Below are 22269 nucleotides of genomic sequence, written 5' to 3'. Positions count from 1 at the left end.
ATATTTGAGGAACACTTGTGCAAGTTTCAGGAAGCGTGTGAAGGCAGTTATTGAGAAAGAAGGAGGACACATAGAATAAAAACATTTTCTATTATGTCAATTTTCTTGTGGCAAATAAATTCTCATGACTTTCAATAAATAAATTGGTCATACACTGTCTTTCAATCCCTGCCTCAAAGTATTGTAAATTTTGCTTCCCCACCCTGTAGGTTTAATGCACATGTGAACATGATAAACTGAGGCATAATATTGTTAAAAAAATAGTACATTTTTTTGCACAAAAACAGAAACATTTAGAGTTGTTATTTATAGGCTACTATGTTGTTATTTTACTGGTCTGGTCCATTTGAGCTCATATTAGGCTGAATGTGGCCCCTGAACTAAAGTGAGTGTGACAGCCCTGGGTTAATTGGTCTAAATTGCTTGTAGATGTGAATGTGAGTGAATGGTGGTTGTTGTTCCCATCCTTTGCCCATCTGTATCCAGAAGCGAGTGTTTCAGAAGTAGTAGTGGATCCCTTCCATACTTCTCTGCTGCTGTTCATTTACACATAATATTGCATTCCACTGTACATACTGTTTTTACATTTCTTTTGGTGTACATATTCTTATAGTGTGTTTTATATTTCATCTGAATATTGAAATTAAGCTGAGAACTAAATGTGTAAATTTCGTCGTGTGTACACATAATGACAATAAACATTCTTAAATCTTAATGTTAATTGAATAGTTTATATTTAGATGTTTTGCTGTGATGTTGACTGGTCGTTGTTGGTTGTTGATGGTTTTCTTTGTCTTTCTTCTTGTCATTTCGTCCATCTACCAGCAGGCTTCACTCTCGCTCAACTAAACGCTCTCCCTCCTCATCACCTTGTATCCACTCGTCCCCTCCCGTGGCGTTACTAAGTCATTTATCTCTGCCAGCCACTTTCCAGTCAGCCAACACATTCATTAACCTCCCTGCTGCTCCTCTGTGTGATCCATACCCCTATAAATTCCCCCTTCTTCACCTAAAGGACTTCCTTCTGTCCGTCCGGTCCTTCCATCACTTCTTCTGCTTCATCTTAATCGGTTTTGCTTTTTCATTATCCTCAACAGAATCCTCTGCCCTGTATTAAACCTCAACCATCTGTTTAATATCTGTCTCTTCAGAACCGAATGCATGAGAGTCTGGCTCTGTTTTATACAACAATCCACTCCTGTTGGTTCCTCAACACCTCCATCATCCTCTTCCTTAACAAGACTGACATCCTGGCTGACAAAATACAAACCTCTGACTTACAGAAATACTTCCCCACCTTCACAGGTAGGTTTGCATATAGTTCATAGCAGTATACGATATTTGCTGGTTCCATCTCTCTAAACATGGAGACGTTCTCTTTTTTTCATTGTGAATTAAATCCTTTTTTTTTTCATACAAGTATTTGTGGTGAACTCCTCAGTTGACCTTTTCTGTCTATTTCGTCATCACACACATACAGAACATCTAAAACAAATGACATTGATTGGCACTGAAAACTGGAGCACATTAATAAAAATCTGTGTCTTTCTTAGAGGGTTCATACGTAACTTTTGCATAATTTACTTAAACACACAACGCCTGAAACAAAGAAATGAGTCATAATGACAGGTACCGGTAAACACACCTTTAGATGTAGCTGTTGCGATGAGATGATGTCATGCAAGTGAAGTACAAATGGTATTTCTATCCTGGTGAATGTAAATGATTATTACAGTTATGCAAATTAGTTCCTCTCAGTTCAGTTAATTGCGGTTATATAATATTTATTTATTTATTTATTTATTTATTTTTTATTTAACCAGGTAAAAAGATCCCATTGAGATTAAGAACCTCTTTTCCAAGGGAGTCCTGGCCAAGAGGCAGCATGAAATACAACACACAGTTACAACATACAATAATTTACAGGGCAAGTCAAACTATCAAAAAAAAGTGCAAGTCATTGGGTTAGTCTCTAGCACTTTGAGTTTGGATTTAAAAGCGTTCAAGGAGATCAACTGAGTCAGTTTCCAGTCTTTTAGCAACATATTCCATGTGCAAGGAGCAGAGTAGACAAACGCCCTTTTACCCAGCTCTGTACGGGCGAACGGCACAAAAAGGAACAAATGCTCATTTGATTGCAGACAGTAACAATCAACACTTCTTCTTGTTATTAAACAACAGACATAGGAAGGCAGTAGTTCAAGTATGGCCTTGTAAATAAAGGTGTACCAGTGTCCCAGCCTCCTAGTGGACAGGGCAGGCCAACCCACGCTGGAATACAACTCATAATGATGTGTCACGGCTTTAGAATCAGTAATAAACCTAAGAGAAGCATGATAAACTGTGTCAACCATTTGAAGACATTTTAATGATGCATTCATATAAAGTAGACTTTATGACAGACTTAATACTGTCAAATGTTCTATTTCTGGTTTGAAGATGAAGATTTCACCAGAAGTTAAAGTTGTAGAGTGTGGGATTCAGGAGAGATTAATGAAGATCCATGTGCAGAGATGGAATATCATGATTATGTTTTTATTGGTGTAAAATCATCTATTACCTTAGAACAAGGTGTTTCCTCCTCCACAGAGTCTGTCGTTTTTCTACAGTAGAACTGAACAGACGACTTCTTCTCCTTTCTAGTGGCCCAACAACTGAAATAAATATCATCCTAACCAAAAGCAGGAATGGACAAAACAAACACTGACTGAGATGAAGGACTTTGGTGTTTTTAATGGCCACCGTAGGTCAGGGTGAGGGAAGAGCAATGCACTTCCAAATACTACAAAACCTGTTCATGAACTATATATCTGTACTATCAGCTATGGTGACAGTTATTACATATTATATAATAATGGTTTTACCCCAGATGCGGCCACCTGATATGCTTCATGTGAACGCGATAACTAGGACAGATTTGGTTGGATTTCTTCTCCCTTGCTAACTAACACAGGGGACCCCCAGTGCAAAACCCTATCGATTTCAGCTTCTCTATGAGTATTATAAGTCATCCAACTGGGGGTGCTTTAGCTGATAATCAGTTTTTTGGGCATAAATCAAGGAATAATAGGCCGATTGAGATAAAATTTGGTTTGTCTTACAAATGTTCATATTCTTGCTACCATCCACAGTTCATATGGTGACATTTTCTGTTTTTTTTTTTTTCATTTTATTTTTATTGGAAAAGGTGACAAAATATCTCCAGCATTACCATTGTTACAGATGATATCTATTAGAGCCCTTTTTGTGTTTCATATTTTATACACACTGGAAAAAATCTAAATCTTACCAAGTGTATTTTTCTCATTTCTAGTCAAAATATCTCATCACACTTAAAATAAGATAATCACCTAAAGAGTAACTTTTTAGGGAGATGTAAGAACTTATTTTTAGACAATAGATCTTGAAAATCTCATTTCAAGAAATCTTACCAAGATAATTTTCACTTGTTCCATTGGCAGATTTTTTGCTTGAGTTAATTAAAAGTCTTGAATTAAGTAAAAAAAAAAAAAAATCTGCTGTTGGAACAAGTGAAAATTATCTTGGTGAGATTTCTTGAAATAAGATTTTCAAACAAGTTACTCTTTAGGTGATTATGTCTTATTTTAAGTGTGATGAGATATTTTGACTAGAAATGAGAAAAATTCACTTGGTAAGATTAAATTTTTTCCAGTGCATACAAAAGTGAAAAATGAACAAATGAACTGGGTGCTTACAGTTTCGGTATTTCTCACTTAAAAAAGAATCATTGTGTTCCAGTACGTCTTGGTTCTTTAAACATTATAGAAAAATATCATATGGTGTAATTTCCATTCAAAAGGTGGAGTTTTGTGGGGAAAAATTGGTTCTCTCATCATTACTGATGATACTATCAGGTCGATGTGGCTCAAATTGAGTTCATATCAATTGTCTAACCATTATCTTTCTTCATGCCACTACCTTGACTTTACATGATGTTGTATTTGACACCAGGTGGTGTGTTTTTTTACAAATGGTTGGAGAAGCAGAGGACTGGGGGGATTTTAGGGATATACCCTTGCTGTCAGCCCCCGACAGTGTAAACCTCATTACAGAATACAACAGAATAGAATAGCTCTTTATTGTCATTGTTACAGGAACAATGAAAATCCGTTTAGCAGCAAACACTAAAAATGCAAAAAGACTGTTTAAAAAAATAACACAAAATACACAAAAAGTACAGAAATAAAATATTTAATACACAAACATTACTAAAATACTACAAATTACTACTAAAATATACAAGAAGCTAACTATGCTACGGCTAAGAAATATGTACAACATAAGGATATATACAGGTAATAAAAGGAAGTAAACAAGGTAAATTTCAAAACAAGGTGTACGGGTGGGATTATTGCACTGAGGTAGAGTGAGTATGACATTGTCCATTAGACAGGAGGTGGTGGTTATTCAGTCAGTGTGTGTGTGTGGTTACAGTGATAATTGCGGTTATGTAACATAATTGATGGACCAGACATCGCCATGGTTTTATATCACTGGTCAGACTCAAGAAGATTTAAGATGTCATTCTGAGTTCTGCACTTATCCAACATTTTTAGCACTTCTAATGAACCAAACCAATCATAACCACAGTACGCCCAGAACCACATCTGTGTTCAATAAAAGGGGTATGCACTGTTGTTTTCCTCTGGCCAATTGGCTCCAGGCATTCAGCTATTTCATCGCATCCTACTGCACCTGCTGGAAATAATGTAGAGTATGGACTGGTCCAAAAAAGAACAGTTCTGTAGAATCATTTGTGAAGTGGTTTTAGCCTCGTTGCTTCGTTTCCTGACTCGGAACCGGGTTCTCTCCCTCTGTCACTGTGCTGGTGTTATCAAAATCCAGCTGAATCTTTCTCCATCCGCACACACACACACACACACACACACACACACACACACACACACACACACACACACACTTGCAAATGAGTCACTTCAGGTACTTTGTGTGCTTAATGATGTGGCTGCAGCCTGTAGCTCTGCTGGTGTGAAAGGCTGGAGAGCATCTCCCCAACAACCCCCACCACCTCCTGTTTCCCTGCCCACAACTCTCTGTCTCTGTTACCCATGGCAACCACAGACAAATACTGCACTTCCCACAGGCCATATACACCCCACCCCCCCACCCCGTCTTTGCAAACCCTCGGGTGTGTACATACATTTGTGCGGTGTGTGGAATTCGTGAGTGCAAGTGATTATTTGTGTGTTTGTGTGTGTAACTGTTGTGCGCCCACTGTGTTTTACCATTAGCATTAGCAGGGTAAAATAATGACTCCTACAGGGTCAAGCTCCTTGATGTCAGTTTAACCTTAATGATAACTGTGAACAGCTCATAGCCCTGGCTGTTTCTAACATTGCAGTGTCGACACTGCATGCGACACTTCTTCCTGCTCTCCAATATTTTACTTGGACGCTGCGGTGAATTCGGAGAATCAGACTAGCACTAAAACAATGAGTGAAGTCAATGATAAACAGATTCAAATTATTCACCTTTTTTTTTTTTATTGTTGTGTAATTTAGTAAGGTAGACACTCCCTCTAGCTTTTCAGAGATAGCTTGCACTTTTTTGTTGAATTTTTTTTCAGCTTTTCAGTTTTAGATGGCATGGAAAAAGCATCACATTAAGGGAATAAAGTGGAAACTTAAATCTACTAGTCTCAGTGTAGTTTGCAAAGGTCCGCAGGTATGGAATGATTATAGATAAAGACGTACAAATGTCTCCAACTGTACATGTTTTTAAAAGAGATTTAGGAGGCAACTGCTACTGGAATATGCTCAAATATGAATTAATGCTGTAATCCTTTTCTTTGCTTATATGTAACTTGTTTTAAGACTGTTGGTGACTAGACCACTTGGACCTTCTTAAGTTAGGTTAGGGGAATTAACATTGTTATTAATATTAACATTATTTTGTGTATGTGAGTGTGTGTGTGAGTGAGACTGTGGATCATTGTGCTTATCATCTAAACCTGTACTGTGTGAGACTGTGGATGCTTGAAAAGGGGGGGGTATTTTTGGGTTTGTCTTACTGTAAAATGTGTTACGTTATTGTTACATGTGGTATTTATTCTTTGTGTCTGGGCCCCTCTCAAAAGCTCTTCTGCTTCCCAGGGTGTCCCATTTCACATAATGTAAATGGAAAATGTAATGTTCTTATACTTTGATCTTTTAATATATATATGTGAATAAAATGAATGAATGTTTATGTTTATGTTTACGCATTTGGCAGATGCTTTTTTCCAAAGCGACTTACAGGGGAAAACCAATTAAATCACTCAATCAATCAAATTTTATTTATATAGCGCCAGATCACAAAAAAAGTTATCTCTTGACATTTTACATATAGAGTTGGTCAAAACCAGACTCTAAGTCAATTTACAAAAACCCAACAGAATCCTCCAGGAGCAAACACTTGTGACTGGTGACAGTGGCGAGGAAAAACTTCCCTTTAACAGCAGAAACCTCGAGCAGACCCAGACTCCTGGAGGATGGCCGTCTGCCTTGACCAGTTGGGGTTAAAGAGAGAGAGTAAAGAAAGAGAAAAAGAGAGAGCGATAGAGATAGAGACTGGGGGAGAAGGGGGGAGTAGGGCGAGACACATGGAGGCGGTTGAGGAAAAGTGAGTGGTGATGAGGGCAGTGAAGAGGCCGGACCACCGCAGCAGGTCCAGAGATAATCCTGGAAGAATCTGTGGTTATCCTGGGAAAAACCTTATTAGAATATTTAAAATGGAATGTTTGAAAGTGTTAGGATAGGAGGTGCTCTCGGAAGAGCTGGGTCTTCAGGAGCTTCTTGAAGATAGGCAGGGATGACTCTGTTCTTGTAGCACTTGGTAGAGCGTTCCACCAACGTGGAACGACCCATGAAAAGAGCCTGGATTGTCTTGTATAAGGTCTGGGGACCACCAGACTACGTTCCCCAGATGAGCGGAGTGGTCGTGGGGCAACATAAGCTTTTATTAGTGCACCTAAGTAGGTAGGAGCAGACCCACTGAGAATTTTGTAGGCTAGGATTAAAGATTTGAATTTGATGCGGGCAGCTATGGGTAGCCAGTGTAACTCAATGAGTAAGGGGGTGACATGTGCCCTTTTAGGCTGATTGAAGACCAGACGCGCTGCTGCATTCTGGACCATCTGTAGTGGTTGGACAACACAAGCTGGGAGGCCCGTTAGAAGAGCATTGCAGTAGTCAAGACGGGAGATAACCATAGTCTGCACCAGGAGCTGGGTGGCCTGTTGTTGAATGAATGGGACCTTGGTTTTGTACTCAAGATAGACCCATTAGTCCACATCAATCATAGGCATCAGTATAATTAAACTGTTAACAATGCATCTACTATACTACTTACTGATACTGCCTATCAATCTGGTACTTGAATGACATTTTTATCAGGTTTTATTGTTGGATTAGTGTTGCAGAACATAATCATACATTTTAGTTTCTCACCTGTAGTGCTTCTGTATAATTAATAAATGCTCCATATTCTTTTTTGAGAAAGTGCAGCAACATCGTTTGGAAATGATCACTGTTATAGACTCTGATTTTGTTATGATAGTAATATAAAAATCCGACACCATGAACAGTGATTTAGTCTTTCATTCTTCATCCTTTAGCCTATGAATGCAGGAGTCTTTTCAACAGTATTTTGACAGTGTGGTGATTGTCTTGCAGATCTCTATATTATTCTTGACCTGAGCTCTGAAACTGTGAATTTCTGAACCACAGATCAGGTGACGCTCTGACCATTTCAGATTAAAGTTTATGAACAGACCCATATTAAAATCATCGGCTGACTAATGGGCACTTTTAATCATTAACTGGTGTTCATATGCTAGCAAACCACTACAGAAAACACACAGGGTACTGACATACAGTATGACCTCCATACTAAACAGTCACATTGTACATTTTTCTGCCTGTAATTGATGGGTTTATGTTAGGTTCGGTGGCAGAATACTCTTATTTCCAGAATATGACAATGACTTGTTGCACTCGCCTCTTAACCCATCGCAGGTCAATGACATTTTACAAAGATAGAAGAAAACACACAACAACCAGTCCCTAGCAGCTGACTGATAATATCAGGCTTCTCAGCTGGAATGACAGGAAAATAAGACCTCAAATAGTAAAAATGGACTCACTGACCGACGGGCCGCCAGCTTTTGTGAAGGTGCTGTGTCTGTTGTCATTGTTGGCAGTGGCATCATCGTCTTCGTTAGCAGTTTCTTCAAACATCTTTATTTATTTATTTATTTAGAACATGCAAATTAAGCAAAATAAAACAAAGAAAAGCAAATTCAGACAAAAATAAAATAACATATAAAGGAACAAAATCCATCTTCAAGTACGTGCAAGTCTGAATTTTGCATGATCCAAAAGGAGTAGGAAAAAGTATAAACTTATTTAATCAAGTGATTTTACACCTTTATCATTAACTTAATACAACAATCAAACAATACAGTTTTCCTAATTTTAGCATTCAACCACAACAAATACATAATGCAGTAATTGAATTATGCAAAACAATATGACTGTATATTTTCATGTCAGATGTTATATTTAGCTTCCTTGGGACAATGTCTACAAAGTTTATTCCGTTTTGAGATATTTTGATTTTTTATTTTTTGAAATATTACAAATTTGCTTTTACTTATACATGTTTTGATGGCTTATAACATGGAAATGGTACCATTATATCCCTGAAATGCAATTTCAGGGATATAATGGTTTTAACCCGACTGACGCTGGATCCTCCACCACCACCACGGGCACCGGATATAATTTATGTGAACATGATAACTAGGACAGATTTTTTGGGATTTCCTCTCCCTTGATAACCAACATAGTGGACCCCTAATGAAAGAACCCTATCGATTTCAGCTTCTCTATGAGTATTATAAGTCATCCAAATGGGGGCGCTTTAGCTGAAAATCAGTTTTTTGGACATAAATCAAGAAATACTAGGCCACTTGAGATCAAATATGGTTCATATTGATCGTCTTACAAATGTCCGTTTTCTCGCTACCATCCAGAGTTCATATGGTGTCATTTTCATTCACTAGGTGGAGTTTTGTGGGAAAAATTGGTTCTCTGACCATTATTCTGCCACTATCAGGTCACTGTAGCTCAAACTGAGTTCGTATCGATTGTCTAACAATTATCATGGATAGATTTATATATAGCAGAGGATTTTGGGGGTATACCCTTGCTGTTGGCCCCCACCAGCATAAGCCTCGTTACTATTGAGCACTGATAGGAAGTCATCTATGGACTTTAATTGAATTGGTTGAGATTTCCTCCGGTGAAAGCACCACCCTCTCCTATTGGGAGACCACACATGCAGACCACAGGACTCTGACGTACAGACAGAACCTGACAACCTCACAAATTCAAGTTGTTTTTGATTCTTTACAGAACATGCTGGTGTGATACAGGGACATTGGTCCTGTTTTTTCCACTTACATTGTTATTCAATTCCACATTTATAGATTAATTTTTCACTTGTTCAGATCCAGATGCATTTATTTAGGCATTTATTACTTTGACTTGCAAAGTAATGTTGATTACTCTTGTATAACGGTATTCCATCTTTCACTTTCTCCTTTATTTTATAGATAGAGAGATTTCCTCTATCATTATTACCCCACTTTGTTGAATTCTTCTTTCTGCTTTGTCAATCAGTGCATTCTATGCCGGTGAATAACACACTGTTGCTATGCTACTCTATATTCACCTCCAGCTATAATGGATCTAATAAACTACTTAGCAGCAATTATTGGAGACAATTAAGCTCAGTTCTCAAATGGAATTATTCATTTTTGTCCAGTTATTGATTTCTTTTGTATACAATCATGTATTAAGTGGGATAAAATCCTGACACAGTGATACAAAAACACAATTGCAGGCAGATACACTGAGGCTTAATGTAACTACACTGAACGAAATCCTAAGACACTTGAAATGCACATTTATAGTCCACATGTACCATGGCATGACAACATGTTATTACTGAACACAGTGTGTTTCTGAATGTGAGTGTGCATTTCAAGTGTGTGCAACTTATCACCCAGTGCAAGGCAGTATTCACTGTAAAAAAAACAAAAATCACCTATAATTAATGCAACCGCTGCTACTCACCTCGTTTGAGGTTTATATTCCTGTAACCTTATAGCAAAGCCACTCTAATACTGTATTATTTCTTTCTCATAGCCAAAGAACTCTGAACATCAATTTTAGTAGTGACAGAGGATGTTTAATTATGATTTTAAAGGATAAAAATGACTGTTTATTATTCAAGCCAAAACAAAATTCAATTTGATTGCATTCTACATTTTAATATTAATTTTAATTTTGCATGAATTTGGGGCAGTAGGAGGATTTTTGCAGAAATGGTTATGTTTTCATTATTGTATATTAAAGATGTTTATATCCACAGAGGGAGCAGGTCACTATTCACCACGATGTGCCATCCAAGGTTATTATCGTTCACAAAAACTAATGAAATGATGACAACTAGAATTTAAAAAAAAACATTTTTGTTAACTGAAATAAATGAAAATTATAATTAAAAGGAAAAAAACTGAAACTGTACTGTGTGCTTACAAAACTCACTAAAACGTATAAAAGTTATGGATAAAATTCTCTTCGTTTTCATCTTTGTCAATGTCGGATTGGTATAAAATCGAATGATTTCACTTGAGCAATGTTAGCTGGCGGCACCATACAGCACTTTATGGTCCGTCACGTCTCATCACTTATTTTGAGTCGTCTTCTCATCCCCACTCTACCTGGCAACATGATGGAGACTAAAGTTGGGAGAAAGCATCGGAGTCCTGTGTGGGATTTCTTTGAATACGATGGCAAGGAAGATAAAAGATACAATAAAACTAAAGCCAAGCATTTAGAAAAAAAAAAGAAAAATAATAAAAACTAGCAAACCTGCTCTAAAAACTAATTAAAACTAATGGAATTAGAGAAAAAAAAGTCAAAACTAAATAAAACTAAACTATAATGAAAAATCCTAAACTATTATGACTTTGGTGCCATCATGTTTGTACAGCAGCTCTGAATGATTCCTCTTCTCTTTTTTCATTTTTTAGCAGCTGGCATCTGGTGTTAAGCTGTATTACCATCCCCTTCTACGCCTTCTATTTCAGAGTGGGCCAGAATTTACATTTTTGCTATCAAAAGTTGTTGTTTTTCTACTTCCTAAAATGGACTTTGTAGCAATCTGCAATTTCACCACTCAAAATATTCCACACTAAAATGTTTAGTAAAGTTTAGGAAGGTTTATTTCTATAGCACTTTTATAGTACTTTACAGTAAAATACATACACAGGCATAAAAACATAAAAGCAAATTGTCATAAAACCTACACCTAACTAAAAGCCTGTCTAAACAACAAGGTCTTCAGCTGCTTTTTAAAAGACTCAACAGAATTTAAAGTGACAGTGACATAGTCTGGGACCCACTGCTTGAAAGTCTCGACCCCCTTTAGTTATGAAATGGGTGCAGTGGCGGATCTAGAACATTTTACATGGGGTAGCAGGAGGTCTTATCAGGGTGGCATAGGGACATCCTCAGTGCAGTACATAGAATCTCTATATATGTATAAATGGGCCCATAAAGACCCAAACATCCGTCACTGACCAAAACCATCTACTGATGTTTAATACCTGTTGATCCACTAGACCAGTGGTTCCCAACCTTTTTTGGCCCATGACCCCATTTTAACATCACACATATCTGACAACCCCAGACATTCAAAAGTGAGACTTTTTTTTTTTTGTTAAAATTTAGTTGTTTTTGATCATTTAATAGTTTGCTATATTATGTTGCAAATAAACATTAATTTTAGACAACAATTGGTCTATATAATGTATATTATTATGGACAGAGGCAGAAAAGCCAGGTGTAGATTACTGCACAAAATGAGAATTTTATTTTCCTTGGTCAGGATATGTACAGTCAGTCCAGCTTGGATTTCCAAGGCTGACAATTAATACTGAACAAACAAGAACTCAAACTATGAATTATGAAAGAGCTGCAGCATCTGAAACTGACCACAATGAACATTTGAAAGATAAACAGTACCACAGTGCTTCAGCTTCAGAGTTTCAGGTCTTTTATGGATTGGGATTGTCTCTGCAAACTCACCATATATTTTTTTTTATTAGTAAGTTGTTGTTTTTTTTATCCATTACTAGAAATTTCAGGTGACCCCATTTGAATTCCAGGCGACCCCACATGGGGTCCCAGCCCCAAGGTTGTAAAACCGTGCACTAATCCTATCAATACATGTCAGTAATTGGTGTAAAATGCAGTTATTCATCATTTCATAGTCATTAGATATGACCCATTTGGACGTTCAGAGGCTCCGTAGTGAACGTGGAAACACCGTCATCTTCTACAACACTGATTCACTAGTAAAACTCATGGAGTTGGATCAATGACAGTGGATGGAGACACTTGGTTTATGTTCAGTTAAGGGGAGATTTTACAGAAAACGTCACTTTTTCTTCAGTTTTCTCTGTTTTTGATATAATAACCTTCAATTTTCATTTTCAGATTTTATGAACATCTACATGACCAGAAAATTAAATACAGGAAAACACCTGATTTATACTGATAAAATACAAAATACAGAGGATAATATTATAAATAAATTGTGATAGGTCACTTAAGAAAGGTTAGATACAGAGAACATTTCATTTGGGAACTGACGTAAAAGTAGCGCTGGGTCTTACTGGGTTAAAAGAGTTTATACTTTTATAAAAATAAGATTACAAATTCCTGATTTTAACTTTTGTTCTTCATCTTCCTCTTAGGTAAAAGGCAAGACCCAGAGGATGCCAAGTACTACATAAAAAAGTTGTACGAGCAGCAGGCTGTCAACCGCGATAACAGGGATGAGCGTAAGACTCTTTACCAACATTTCACCTGTGCCACTGATACCCACAACATCCGTAAGGTGTTCACCGACGTCAAAGACACGGTGCTGCTCAAGTCACTCAGGGACTACGGCGTCATCTGAACGTTACCCAGCGGTTCCTCTGCTGGACCGTTTACCTCCGCGGCGGAGATAAAAGCCAGAGGGTCTTTTTCCTACAAACATATTCAGACTGCTGCTTTGGGCCTCTGTCTCACCCCTCCTCCTTTTTTAATTCTTCCTCATCAGATCTGAAGAGGCTGGAGGAATAATAAGGAACATGGTTTTTACTCCTCTCACTGTTTCCAGCGTCTCTCCTCCTCTTCTCAATAGAAGAATAGAAGACGCTTGTGGAGACGTGGCTCTACAGGGAACTGATTTTTGATCAGGAAGTGAAGGACCAGTAATCACCTGATAATCTCTCTAAGCCAGAAGCAATTTTTGCTGTTTCTTTGTTTTTTGAAGATGAAGAAGTGTCTGGATCATGCAGTGACTGAATCGATCCATAATTGAAGTAGCAGCAGAAATTATACAAATTGTTCTGTTGTCATCAAGAGAAATGACTCAGAGATGGGGTTACACATACCCCCACTCGCGCACGCACGCACACACACACACACACACACACACACACACACACACACACATCTACACTATTATTAATAAGATAGGGTTAATGCTAATATAGTTTCACACATATACTGTAAACAAGCAAACAGGGATCTTTATTGAAAATCACAAACCGTGACTTTCATGCAAATACGTTATTCTGTTTTTAAGCATTGCTATATTCAAGAGATTGTCTTTTCACAATAGCTGCATCTATATTGATTATTGCTAGTGTTGTGACCCATCAGTTCAACACAATGTCTGTTAACAATCATGTAAACTGTTAAACTGCCACCTGCGGACCTTTTCTTATAGGTTTGTAACAGCAACAAACACTGGACAGAGGAGAGCAAGGCCATTATTTCAAAATTATGTTTTAGTTTATGTTTCATAATGAGTAAAAAGCATTTTTTGGAATCTTCACCCTTTTAACATGCACTCCTAAACCTAACCTCACCTTGGTTAGGTTAGGTTTGGACAGGAGAAGTACACGGCCATTAAACTGTATTATGTCACTTTTGTACTGACGGTATCAGCACAACTGGCCTAGACTTGGCACAGCTTTTTCATCATTTCCTCTGTGTGAGGTTAGATGATATTTCTAATATCAAGAGAGCCAAAGCAAATCTAAATTAAGATTCTTTATTTGTCAGTATATAGATCGCATGCACCACACACTGAAATTAACCTTCTGCATTTAACCCATCACTAGAACATGCAGGAACACACACACAGTATCATGTGATATGGAACACCTGATTAGCAAAATGCGTAGAAAATTTTTTCGAATAGTCTCTATGTTGAAAATAATAATAAATCATCCACAGATTTTATATCTAAACAATTACATCCTTTCCCAGAAAAGTTCTTATTTCAGAAGGAAACTCAATCATGAAGATGATCTCACAGTAGTTAACAATACGTTGTGATGACAACCACCCACTCTGAGGTACTACACCTACAGCTGAAACAACGCACTGGTGCAAATACGGAGCCAAGTTGAGTGAATTTGAGCCAAGGCGAGTTGAGCTGATACCTTCGGTGGAAAAGTGGCATCAGACTTGATTGGAAAGGCAACATCTTTGAGTTTTTGTTGTTAATGAGGCTGCAACACAACCTTAAACTTGACTTAAACAACCCTACCCCTCAAAGGGGTCATCTGATATCCTGGACTGAAATTTCTTGTTTCAGTAAACTTCCACCTGCATACATGACACCAGGGGCCGGATCTACTAAAGGTTTGCGTGTGTAAAAACATGTGCAAACTCATTGCGCATGCAAAAAAATGTGCTAACTGGTTTGCTAACAGTTCACACAAAGGGTTGTGTCTTTCAAAGGTGCAAAATAGAGCATCTGCCTCCAGTTAGTACATTTGCTGCAATGAATATGTGACATGGAGCGTTTAAACGCCATTGTGTGTGTGCTGAGAGGAGAAAAAGTAAATATTAATATAGCACACAAAGTGATTTATCAAACCCGAAAGCAATTTTACTCATAGAAACTGTGTCTATATTTAACATGTCTCAAACGGAGGTGCAAATGGTTTGGATGGGTAATTACGCACACATGGCTGTGGTTATGGTCGCAAGGAAACATTGAAACAATGAAACAAGATGCAGAGAACGCATTTTTCACCCTCGTGTGAACATTTGTAGAATGAATGAGGAAAGCCTTGTCATTTTGGAGCTGTTGGAGGAAGTCAGAGCAGATTTGGAACCAGCCACGAGAAGGAGTCCTGGAATATCTGCAATGACAAAACTCCTGGCAGGGTTACATGTTTTTGCATTTGGGTCATTCCAGCGTACGGTACCTATTACAGCTGGGATCTCCTAATCCCGTTTGTCAGATGTGCTGTCTGAAGTCCTAAATGCCATGTTGTGGCAGATGCTCAGGTTTATGAGGTTTCCACACACTCTGGACTCCTTGAATGAGACCAAACCAGGCTCCTTTGCTGTAGCTCATTTAATTATTTGCTCTACCAACACCTCTAATTCTGTAGGGTCGAATTTAGCTTTGTGCTTTCGTCTCCAAACTTGCCATGCTGCAAACCAACAAAAACATCCAAAACCCTCATTTGAATAGGCACAAGTCCAACACGTTTGCACCTGTTGTCATTTACGCAGTCACTTCTAGTAAATCAATCGCAAAACACGGTTCAACCCCACACACAAAATTCTAGATTGCGCACGCAAATAAGTACACGCAAATTGGGATCTTAGTAGATTCAGCCCTAGGTTGTTAAGAAGCCATTAGGGTGACGGAAAAGCCCTGTTAACAGATCTGTTAACAGTCACTGATGTGTGTCATGGTTGTACTGGAACAGAGAAAAAGAACCCTGCCACTGTGTGTATTGAGTAACGACCACAGCTCAATGGAGCCTTAATATGCTTAATTAAAATGAGTGCCGTACATTTGAGCAGTGTGATCACAGTTGGAGACTGACAGGTTGTTAAAGGTCACGGGTAGAGAAGTGAGACTTGTTTGGCCTGTGAGGAAAACAGCTCGATTCAGCCCGAGTTAATCAACGGGGGTGAGAAAGACGATATATTCAACATGAGATCTGTTAGGTAAAGGGTAAAGAATCTATATAAGGTGGTAGTTTGGACTGTGGTCCTCTGTCTTATGTTTATTTGATGCATTTTTATCATATTGATCTGTTATTTGAGTTTTACGCCTTGTATCAAGTAACGTCAAAATGAAAAAATGAACTAACCTGGATGATACTAACGTTAGCTTGCAATGTGTCAATGCTGCTGTTTTGTTATTTGTACACACACTGCTACACATCTGATGTGGTAGCTACTGTATATGGTTGAATTTTTATGATACTGTCAAACACCAGTGTAAAATTTCACTGTACATTTGCAAGCCTTAATATTACCGATGACTACTATACTGATTTTTACTGTATTTTTTAAATACTGTTTACTATGAGCACAAAAACTGTGACTAGAGAGTGTGTTTTCTACTGTTTTGAATTGGGAAGCTTCCTCTCCTGTGGTGACAGTGAATTGTTTTGCGTAGACTGGGCTGGAGAAAGTGGGCAAATTTGTTTTTGTTTGTTTCAAGTTAATATTAAAAACAAACTTTTGAAGACAAACTCCTCTACCGGCTTTTATTTGTCTTCCCTCACAAATATAGCCACAAATATAGCCTTACCTTCTTCTGCCTGTTTGATGTGTTTTCTTCTTCGCCACACTGTCAGGCCTGTCAAATTGACAAAGTTTGCCGTCACATACTCTATCTGTGACCTGTAAATAAAACACTGCAGGATTAGCATGGGATTGACATGGAGGATATTTTCACCTTCATTTCCATAGAAAAAATGACTGTGCGTGTCCCAGCGGAGCAGACGGAGAGGATCCCTCAGTAAACAGAGGTGTCACTGCCATAAAGGAGAGAACGTCACCATGCGTCTGCACTCCAGGCATTTAGATTTGACAGCAGAGGATGTGAGTGGAGGGGTGCTTTGGCTTTTTGCAGTCAGATAGTAGTTTGTTGGGCTGTGTAAATCCTCCCTCCCTGTTAGCAGAGACATAGAAGTTCCTTATTAGTGAGTGACAGATCGCTTTTCTACACAAAATGTGGTCAGTTTTCTCACAGCATGGGAACAAACTGTGTTGATAATACCCCATGTACACACCAGATGATACACATTTGAGAAACTGACGTACACATTGCTACTACAGAACATGCACACAGTCTGGTGTCTGTCAGCACCACATGAGCATTAAAGTGTGATCCTGCAGCTCTGGTGACTGTCAGGCTCATCCAGACGACTTGATAATCTCAAGTGTGTGTGTGTGTGTGTGTGTGCGGAACAGTGTTGTACATGCTTGTGCATCTGTCTACACTAGACTGCATACCTCTGTCTGTGTGTCACTGACAGAATCTCACAGGCTATGACAGAGGTAGAGCAGCACTTTCATTCAGCCTGTTTTTGTAATCTGTGCAGTTTAAAGGTCCAACGTGTAAGATTTAGGGGGATTTAGGAGGATGTAATTGCAGAAATGGGGTATAATATTCATAAATTCACTGTTCAGCCGTAACATTCTTAAGTGGTGTTTCTGTAATTACATAAAAACAGAGCAGACTTGTTCATTTTTTTCATTTCATAGAGGGTGGGATACATCAGTAAGGCACGTTTGAAGTTCATTTTCTTTAAAGGGACAGTAGTCTACATATTAATAAACACAATCTGTCACAATACGCAAGATTGTCTGTCACGCCACATTATGTAATAACAGTGCAATATGTAATAATGTAATAATTTTATCCACTTATATATCATTAATGCATATTATAGTTAAATAATGCCTTTAATACGTATCCAGCTCCATATAATGACCGAATATGACCTTTGACCTGAACTCATTTGAATATCATGTTGGAAAATACAGCAAAATCATTAGGTTTGACTTTTAACATCTAAAAGAACATTCTTGCCCACCTTGTAGATTCTATTGCTTGAAATATTTTAAACACACTATATTTATACATCAAATATGTCAAGCTTTAGAATCTATGAGGAGGGCAAGATGTTCAAGTTGAAGGCAAACTAAGAAGGTTTAAAAATTATACATTAAATGCAGAAGTGAATGGAACATCCAACTGATCACACAAGCATGTCTTATTTACAAATGTTTGTTATTATTATGATCATAAGTATTTGTTGTTTTAGTGGAACTATGTTTTTTTTTTTTTTTTAACCATACTGCAGTGATGATGAAACTTTGTTGTTTTTTTTTTTTTTAATCTAAAAAACATTTCTGTGACTTATTGTGTTGTAATGTGGACCGATATTCATGTCTCCTCAACAAACACTGGCTCTACACTGGAAAAAATCTAAATCTTACCGAGTATATTTTTCTCATTTGTAGTCCAAATGTCTCATCACACTTAAAATAAGACATAATCACCTGAAGAGTAACTTTTCCATGAGATATAATAACTTATTCTTAGACAATAGATCTTGAAAATCTTATTTCAAGAAATCTTACCTTCACTTGTTCCATTGGCAGATTTTTTTTTTTCCCAATTCAAGATTTTTTTTTTTTTTTTTTGCTTAACACAGCTACTCTTTTGTTGATTATGTCTTATTTTAAGTGTGATGAGATATTTTGACCAGAAATGAGAAAATACACTTGGTAAGATTTTGATTTTTTCCAGTGTAACATGCACTGCAAATTGTTTGGTTCTTACCAGATTAAAAAAACAACTTAGATTTAGAAGTGTTACATCATTTATCTTGTTTTAAGAGTTAATTTCTTATTTTAAGTGTTCGTATATCTGTAGACATGCTTATTTCTAGATTTAACAATCTTAATTCAAGAAACCTTGTCAAGTGGAATCATCTTGCTGCATGGGCAGACAGTGGCAGTTGTAGCTTGAATAATGCCCTGGGCGAGAACCCCCTTGAGCCCCCCCCCCCCCCAAAAAAAAAAAAAAAAACACACCAAAGTTTAACAAACTGTGATGTTTTATTTATTATATGGCCACAAGGACATCTAAAAATACAGAAAAACTGACAGGTTCTGTGTGAAAAAAATTATATAATTTAAATTAAATAGACAATACCCTGACAAGAGCCTACTGTAATGTGATGTGAGGAAAGGGCTCCCATGGTTCCAATGTGCCATTCCTGAACTTGTTAAATGAATGATCCATTTTATAAACAATTTGCACAGAAGCAAAAAAAGGCTGTTGTTCTTCTCTAAATATATCAGTCAGCTTCTAACTATTTTTTTCTTCTAAACAATCAAACACACACACACACACACACACACACACACACACACACACACACACACACACACACACACACACACACATTTGCAAAAACCAACCTGAAGGATATTCCTGCTGGGGAGAAGTAGAAGCAAACCAGTCTTCATCCTGAGTATCAGACATTAGTGCAGACGCTGTCTCTGAGGACACAGGTGGTGTCTGTCCCTGCAGTGTCCAGCTCATTCCAGAGGCCTGTGGATCTGAGGAGGTCGATGGCAGCTCCTCATCCTGAGGCACTGAGAACATTCCAGAAGCTGAGGGGGTAGATGACAGCTCATCCTGACCAGTGGCATGGGATGATCCAAAATATTTTAGAAGTGCCACTGAAACAGCATCAAAAGGCAGTAAATAGAACTGTGAATCTGATCTAAAACATCCATGAATTGTACATTTAAATAAACATACCATTGTATACTATTACTGTCTGTCCTCACACACTATTAATCTAACTGTCAGGAACAGGACACACTTTCAGTGATGACCTGTTCAGATATACACTACCTTTATCACAAAATAGAGTTTAACAATTAACAAATGTTCATCTTTGAAACTACTGCATTGTAAATTCTGTTAGCTAATGATAGGACAGGACCTGACGACATTAACCCAAATGATCAATATAAATAATAACTGAACTCGTAGCACTAACAGTCTTATTGTGCGACACAATATGGTGAAAATATATATCATGTTTGTTAGTTCAGTTCAGCCGAAATATAGTTGTATTAGAGCCGAGCTAGCATCATAGATAAAGCGAAAAAATGTAAGAGTTAGAACCTGCCTGATGAACCTTAGCCCTGTTTCAGAACATGCACAGTAATATGGAGAGAACATCTGCATACCTTTATCTTGTGAGGGACTTCTGGTTTTTGTGGCTAGTGCAGGTGTACTTCACTGCTGCTGGGTCATGGCTGCCTGGCGTCTGTTTTCAACCCTTATACCCAGAGTATCCAGAAGAACTCAGTGTAAGAGCAGGTGATGTTGTTAAGGAGCAGGTGGTTGAAGTGGTAAGGACCGTTTTCACACTTACAAACAAGACATCAGTAGCAGTTCCCAAATGATTTTTTTTCTCTATATTTTACCCATCTTAAGTGATTTATCACCATTTACTGTAATATTATCCTTTTTATTCTGAGTTTTTTTTAAGTCTAAATAATTTATTTTCCTATATTTAAATCACTGATCATGTAGATGTTTATTAAAGCTCAGAGTAAATTCAAAGGTTATTATATCAGAAACAGAGAAAGCTGAAGAAAAAGAGACTTTTTCAGTAAAATACAGGGTGGGGAAGCAAAATTTACAATGAGCATTTAGTTGTTTTTTCTCAGCAGGCACTACGTCAATTGTTTTGAAACCAAACATATATTGATGTCATAATCATACCTAACACTATTATCCATACCTTTTCACAAACTTTTGCCCATATGAGTAATCAGGAAAGCAAACGTCAAAGAGTGTGTGATTTGCTGAATGCACTCGTCACACCAAAGGAGAGTTCAAAAATAGTTGGAGTGTCCATAAAGACTGTTTATAATGGAAAGAAGAGAATGACTATGAGCAAAACTATTACCAGAAAGTCTGGAAGATACTATTAAAGAAGAATGGGAGAAGTTGTCACCCGAATATTTGAGGAACACTTGTGCAAGTTTCAGGAAGCGTGTGAAGGCAGTTATTGAGAAAGAAGGAGGACACATAGAATAAAAACATTTTCTATTCTGTAAATTTTCTTGTGGCAAATAAATTCTCATGACTTTCAATAAACTAATTGGTCATACACTGTCTTTCAATCCCTGCCTCAAAACATTGTAAATTTTGCTTCCCCACCCTGTACATCATTAACTGAACATGAAAACAAGTATCTCCATCCACTGTCATTGATCGAACTCCATGAGTTTTACTGGTGAATCAATGTTGTAGAAGACAACTGTGTTTCCACGTTCACTACGGAGCCTCTGACCGTCCAAATGGGTCATATCTGATGACCATGAAAAGATGACAAACTGCATTTTACATCAATTATTTACATGTATAGATAGGTTTAGTGGTTCAACAGGTATAAAACAGTTTACATCAGTAGATGGTTTTGGTCGTCAGTGGCTGTTTGGGTCTTTATGGGTTAATGCCTGTGACTAATGTTGTGACATTGCATAAACTTATAGAAACAGTGTGTAACACCCAATATGTGTAGACCCAATGATCTCAAAAAAACACAATTATGTTAGTTAAATGGATCATTGTTCCAGAATTTTCCATTATTCTTCCCGGAAAAGTAACTTTGTTGATTCCTGGACAAAGTCTACGTGTCTGCAAAGTACTAAATACGGTGGCTCTGTCACTAGTCCATATAGGCTGCTTACCAGAGGGGGGGTCATGTAATTTAAAATTTAACTCACCAGTTATGTTTCGGATGGAAGGACCAAACCAGGAGAAATGGAAGAACTCACCAAAAAAGAAGGTTTGAGGTTTTAAACAGTTAAAACAATGGCTTTGTTTATTGCTTCAGGCAAAAGTTACAAAAGAATCTAGCATCAAACACACATTCGTCACAGAGAGAAAAAGAAAAAAGCCCGCTAATAAAGAGTTTCGTTCATTATTTTTTATAGTCTTTAGTGACTGTTGGAGACTCCCATTATTCAATGACGTCATTCATCGTAGGCTTATTGTTGGTTAATGGTAGTTACTGGGCAGAACATGTCAGTCACTCCATGAGCTAATTCTAAGAAAACCACATGCTTTTGCATGTGCATTGCTTTTGCTCAACACCTGCGCTATTAGGCTAGCATGTCTTGACCACAAAAATCCCCTAGTTCGTATTCTGGCTTTTCTGCTTGACTCTCTTTACAACTACTTTCTAAAGATGTAAAATTAGATCTTTTAGGTAGAATATGACCTCTGCTCTAAGTTCAGCGCAGGCAGGTGTGA

General features: G+C 37.6%; 1 protein-coding gene across 1 annotated transcript in view; it reads left to right on the top strand.

The window, feature by feature from the left end:
• The window catches only part of gna15.1 (guanine nucleotide binding protein (G protein), alpha 15 (Gq class), tandem duplicate 1), a 33771-nt gene extending 17111 nt beyond the window's left edge, over positions 1-16660 (top strand). The window contains exons 7-8 of the mRNA XM_030133027.1: positions 1152-1305; positions 12851-16660. Of these exons, the coding sequence (XP_029988887.1) occupies positions 1152-1305; positions 12851-13056 (360 nt within the window). The 3' untranslated portion in view covers positions 13057-16660. The remainder of the gene's footprint in view (positions 1-1151; positions 1306-12850) is intronic.
• Positions 16661-22269: the final 5609 nt, after the last annotated feature.

The sequence above is a fragment of the Sphaeramia orbicularis genome, chromosome 4 (assembly GCF_902148855.1).
Source record: "Sphaeramia orbicularis chromosome 4, fSphaOr1.1, whole genome shotgun sequence".
In the NCBI taxonomy this organism is placed as follows: domain Eukaryota; kingdom Metazoa; phylum Chordata; class Actinopteri; order Kurtiformes; family Apogonidae; genus Sphaeramia; species Sphaeramia orbicularis.
The sequence above is the reverse complement of the archived record's forward strand: the minus strand, read 5'-3'. Positions and strand labels throughout refer to the sequence as shown.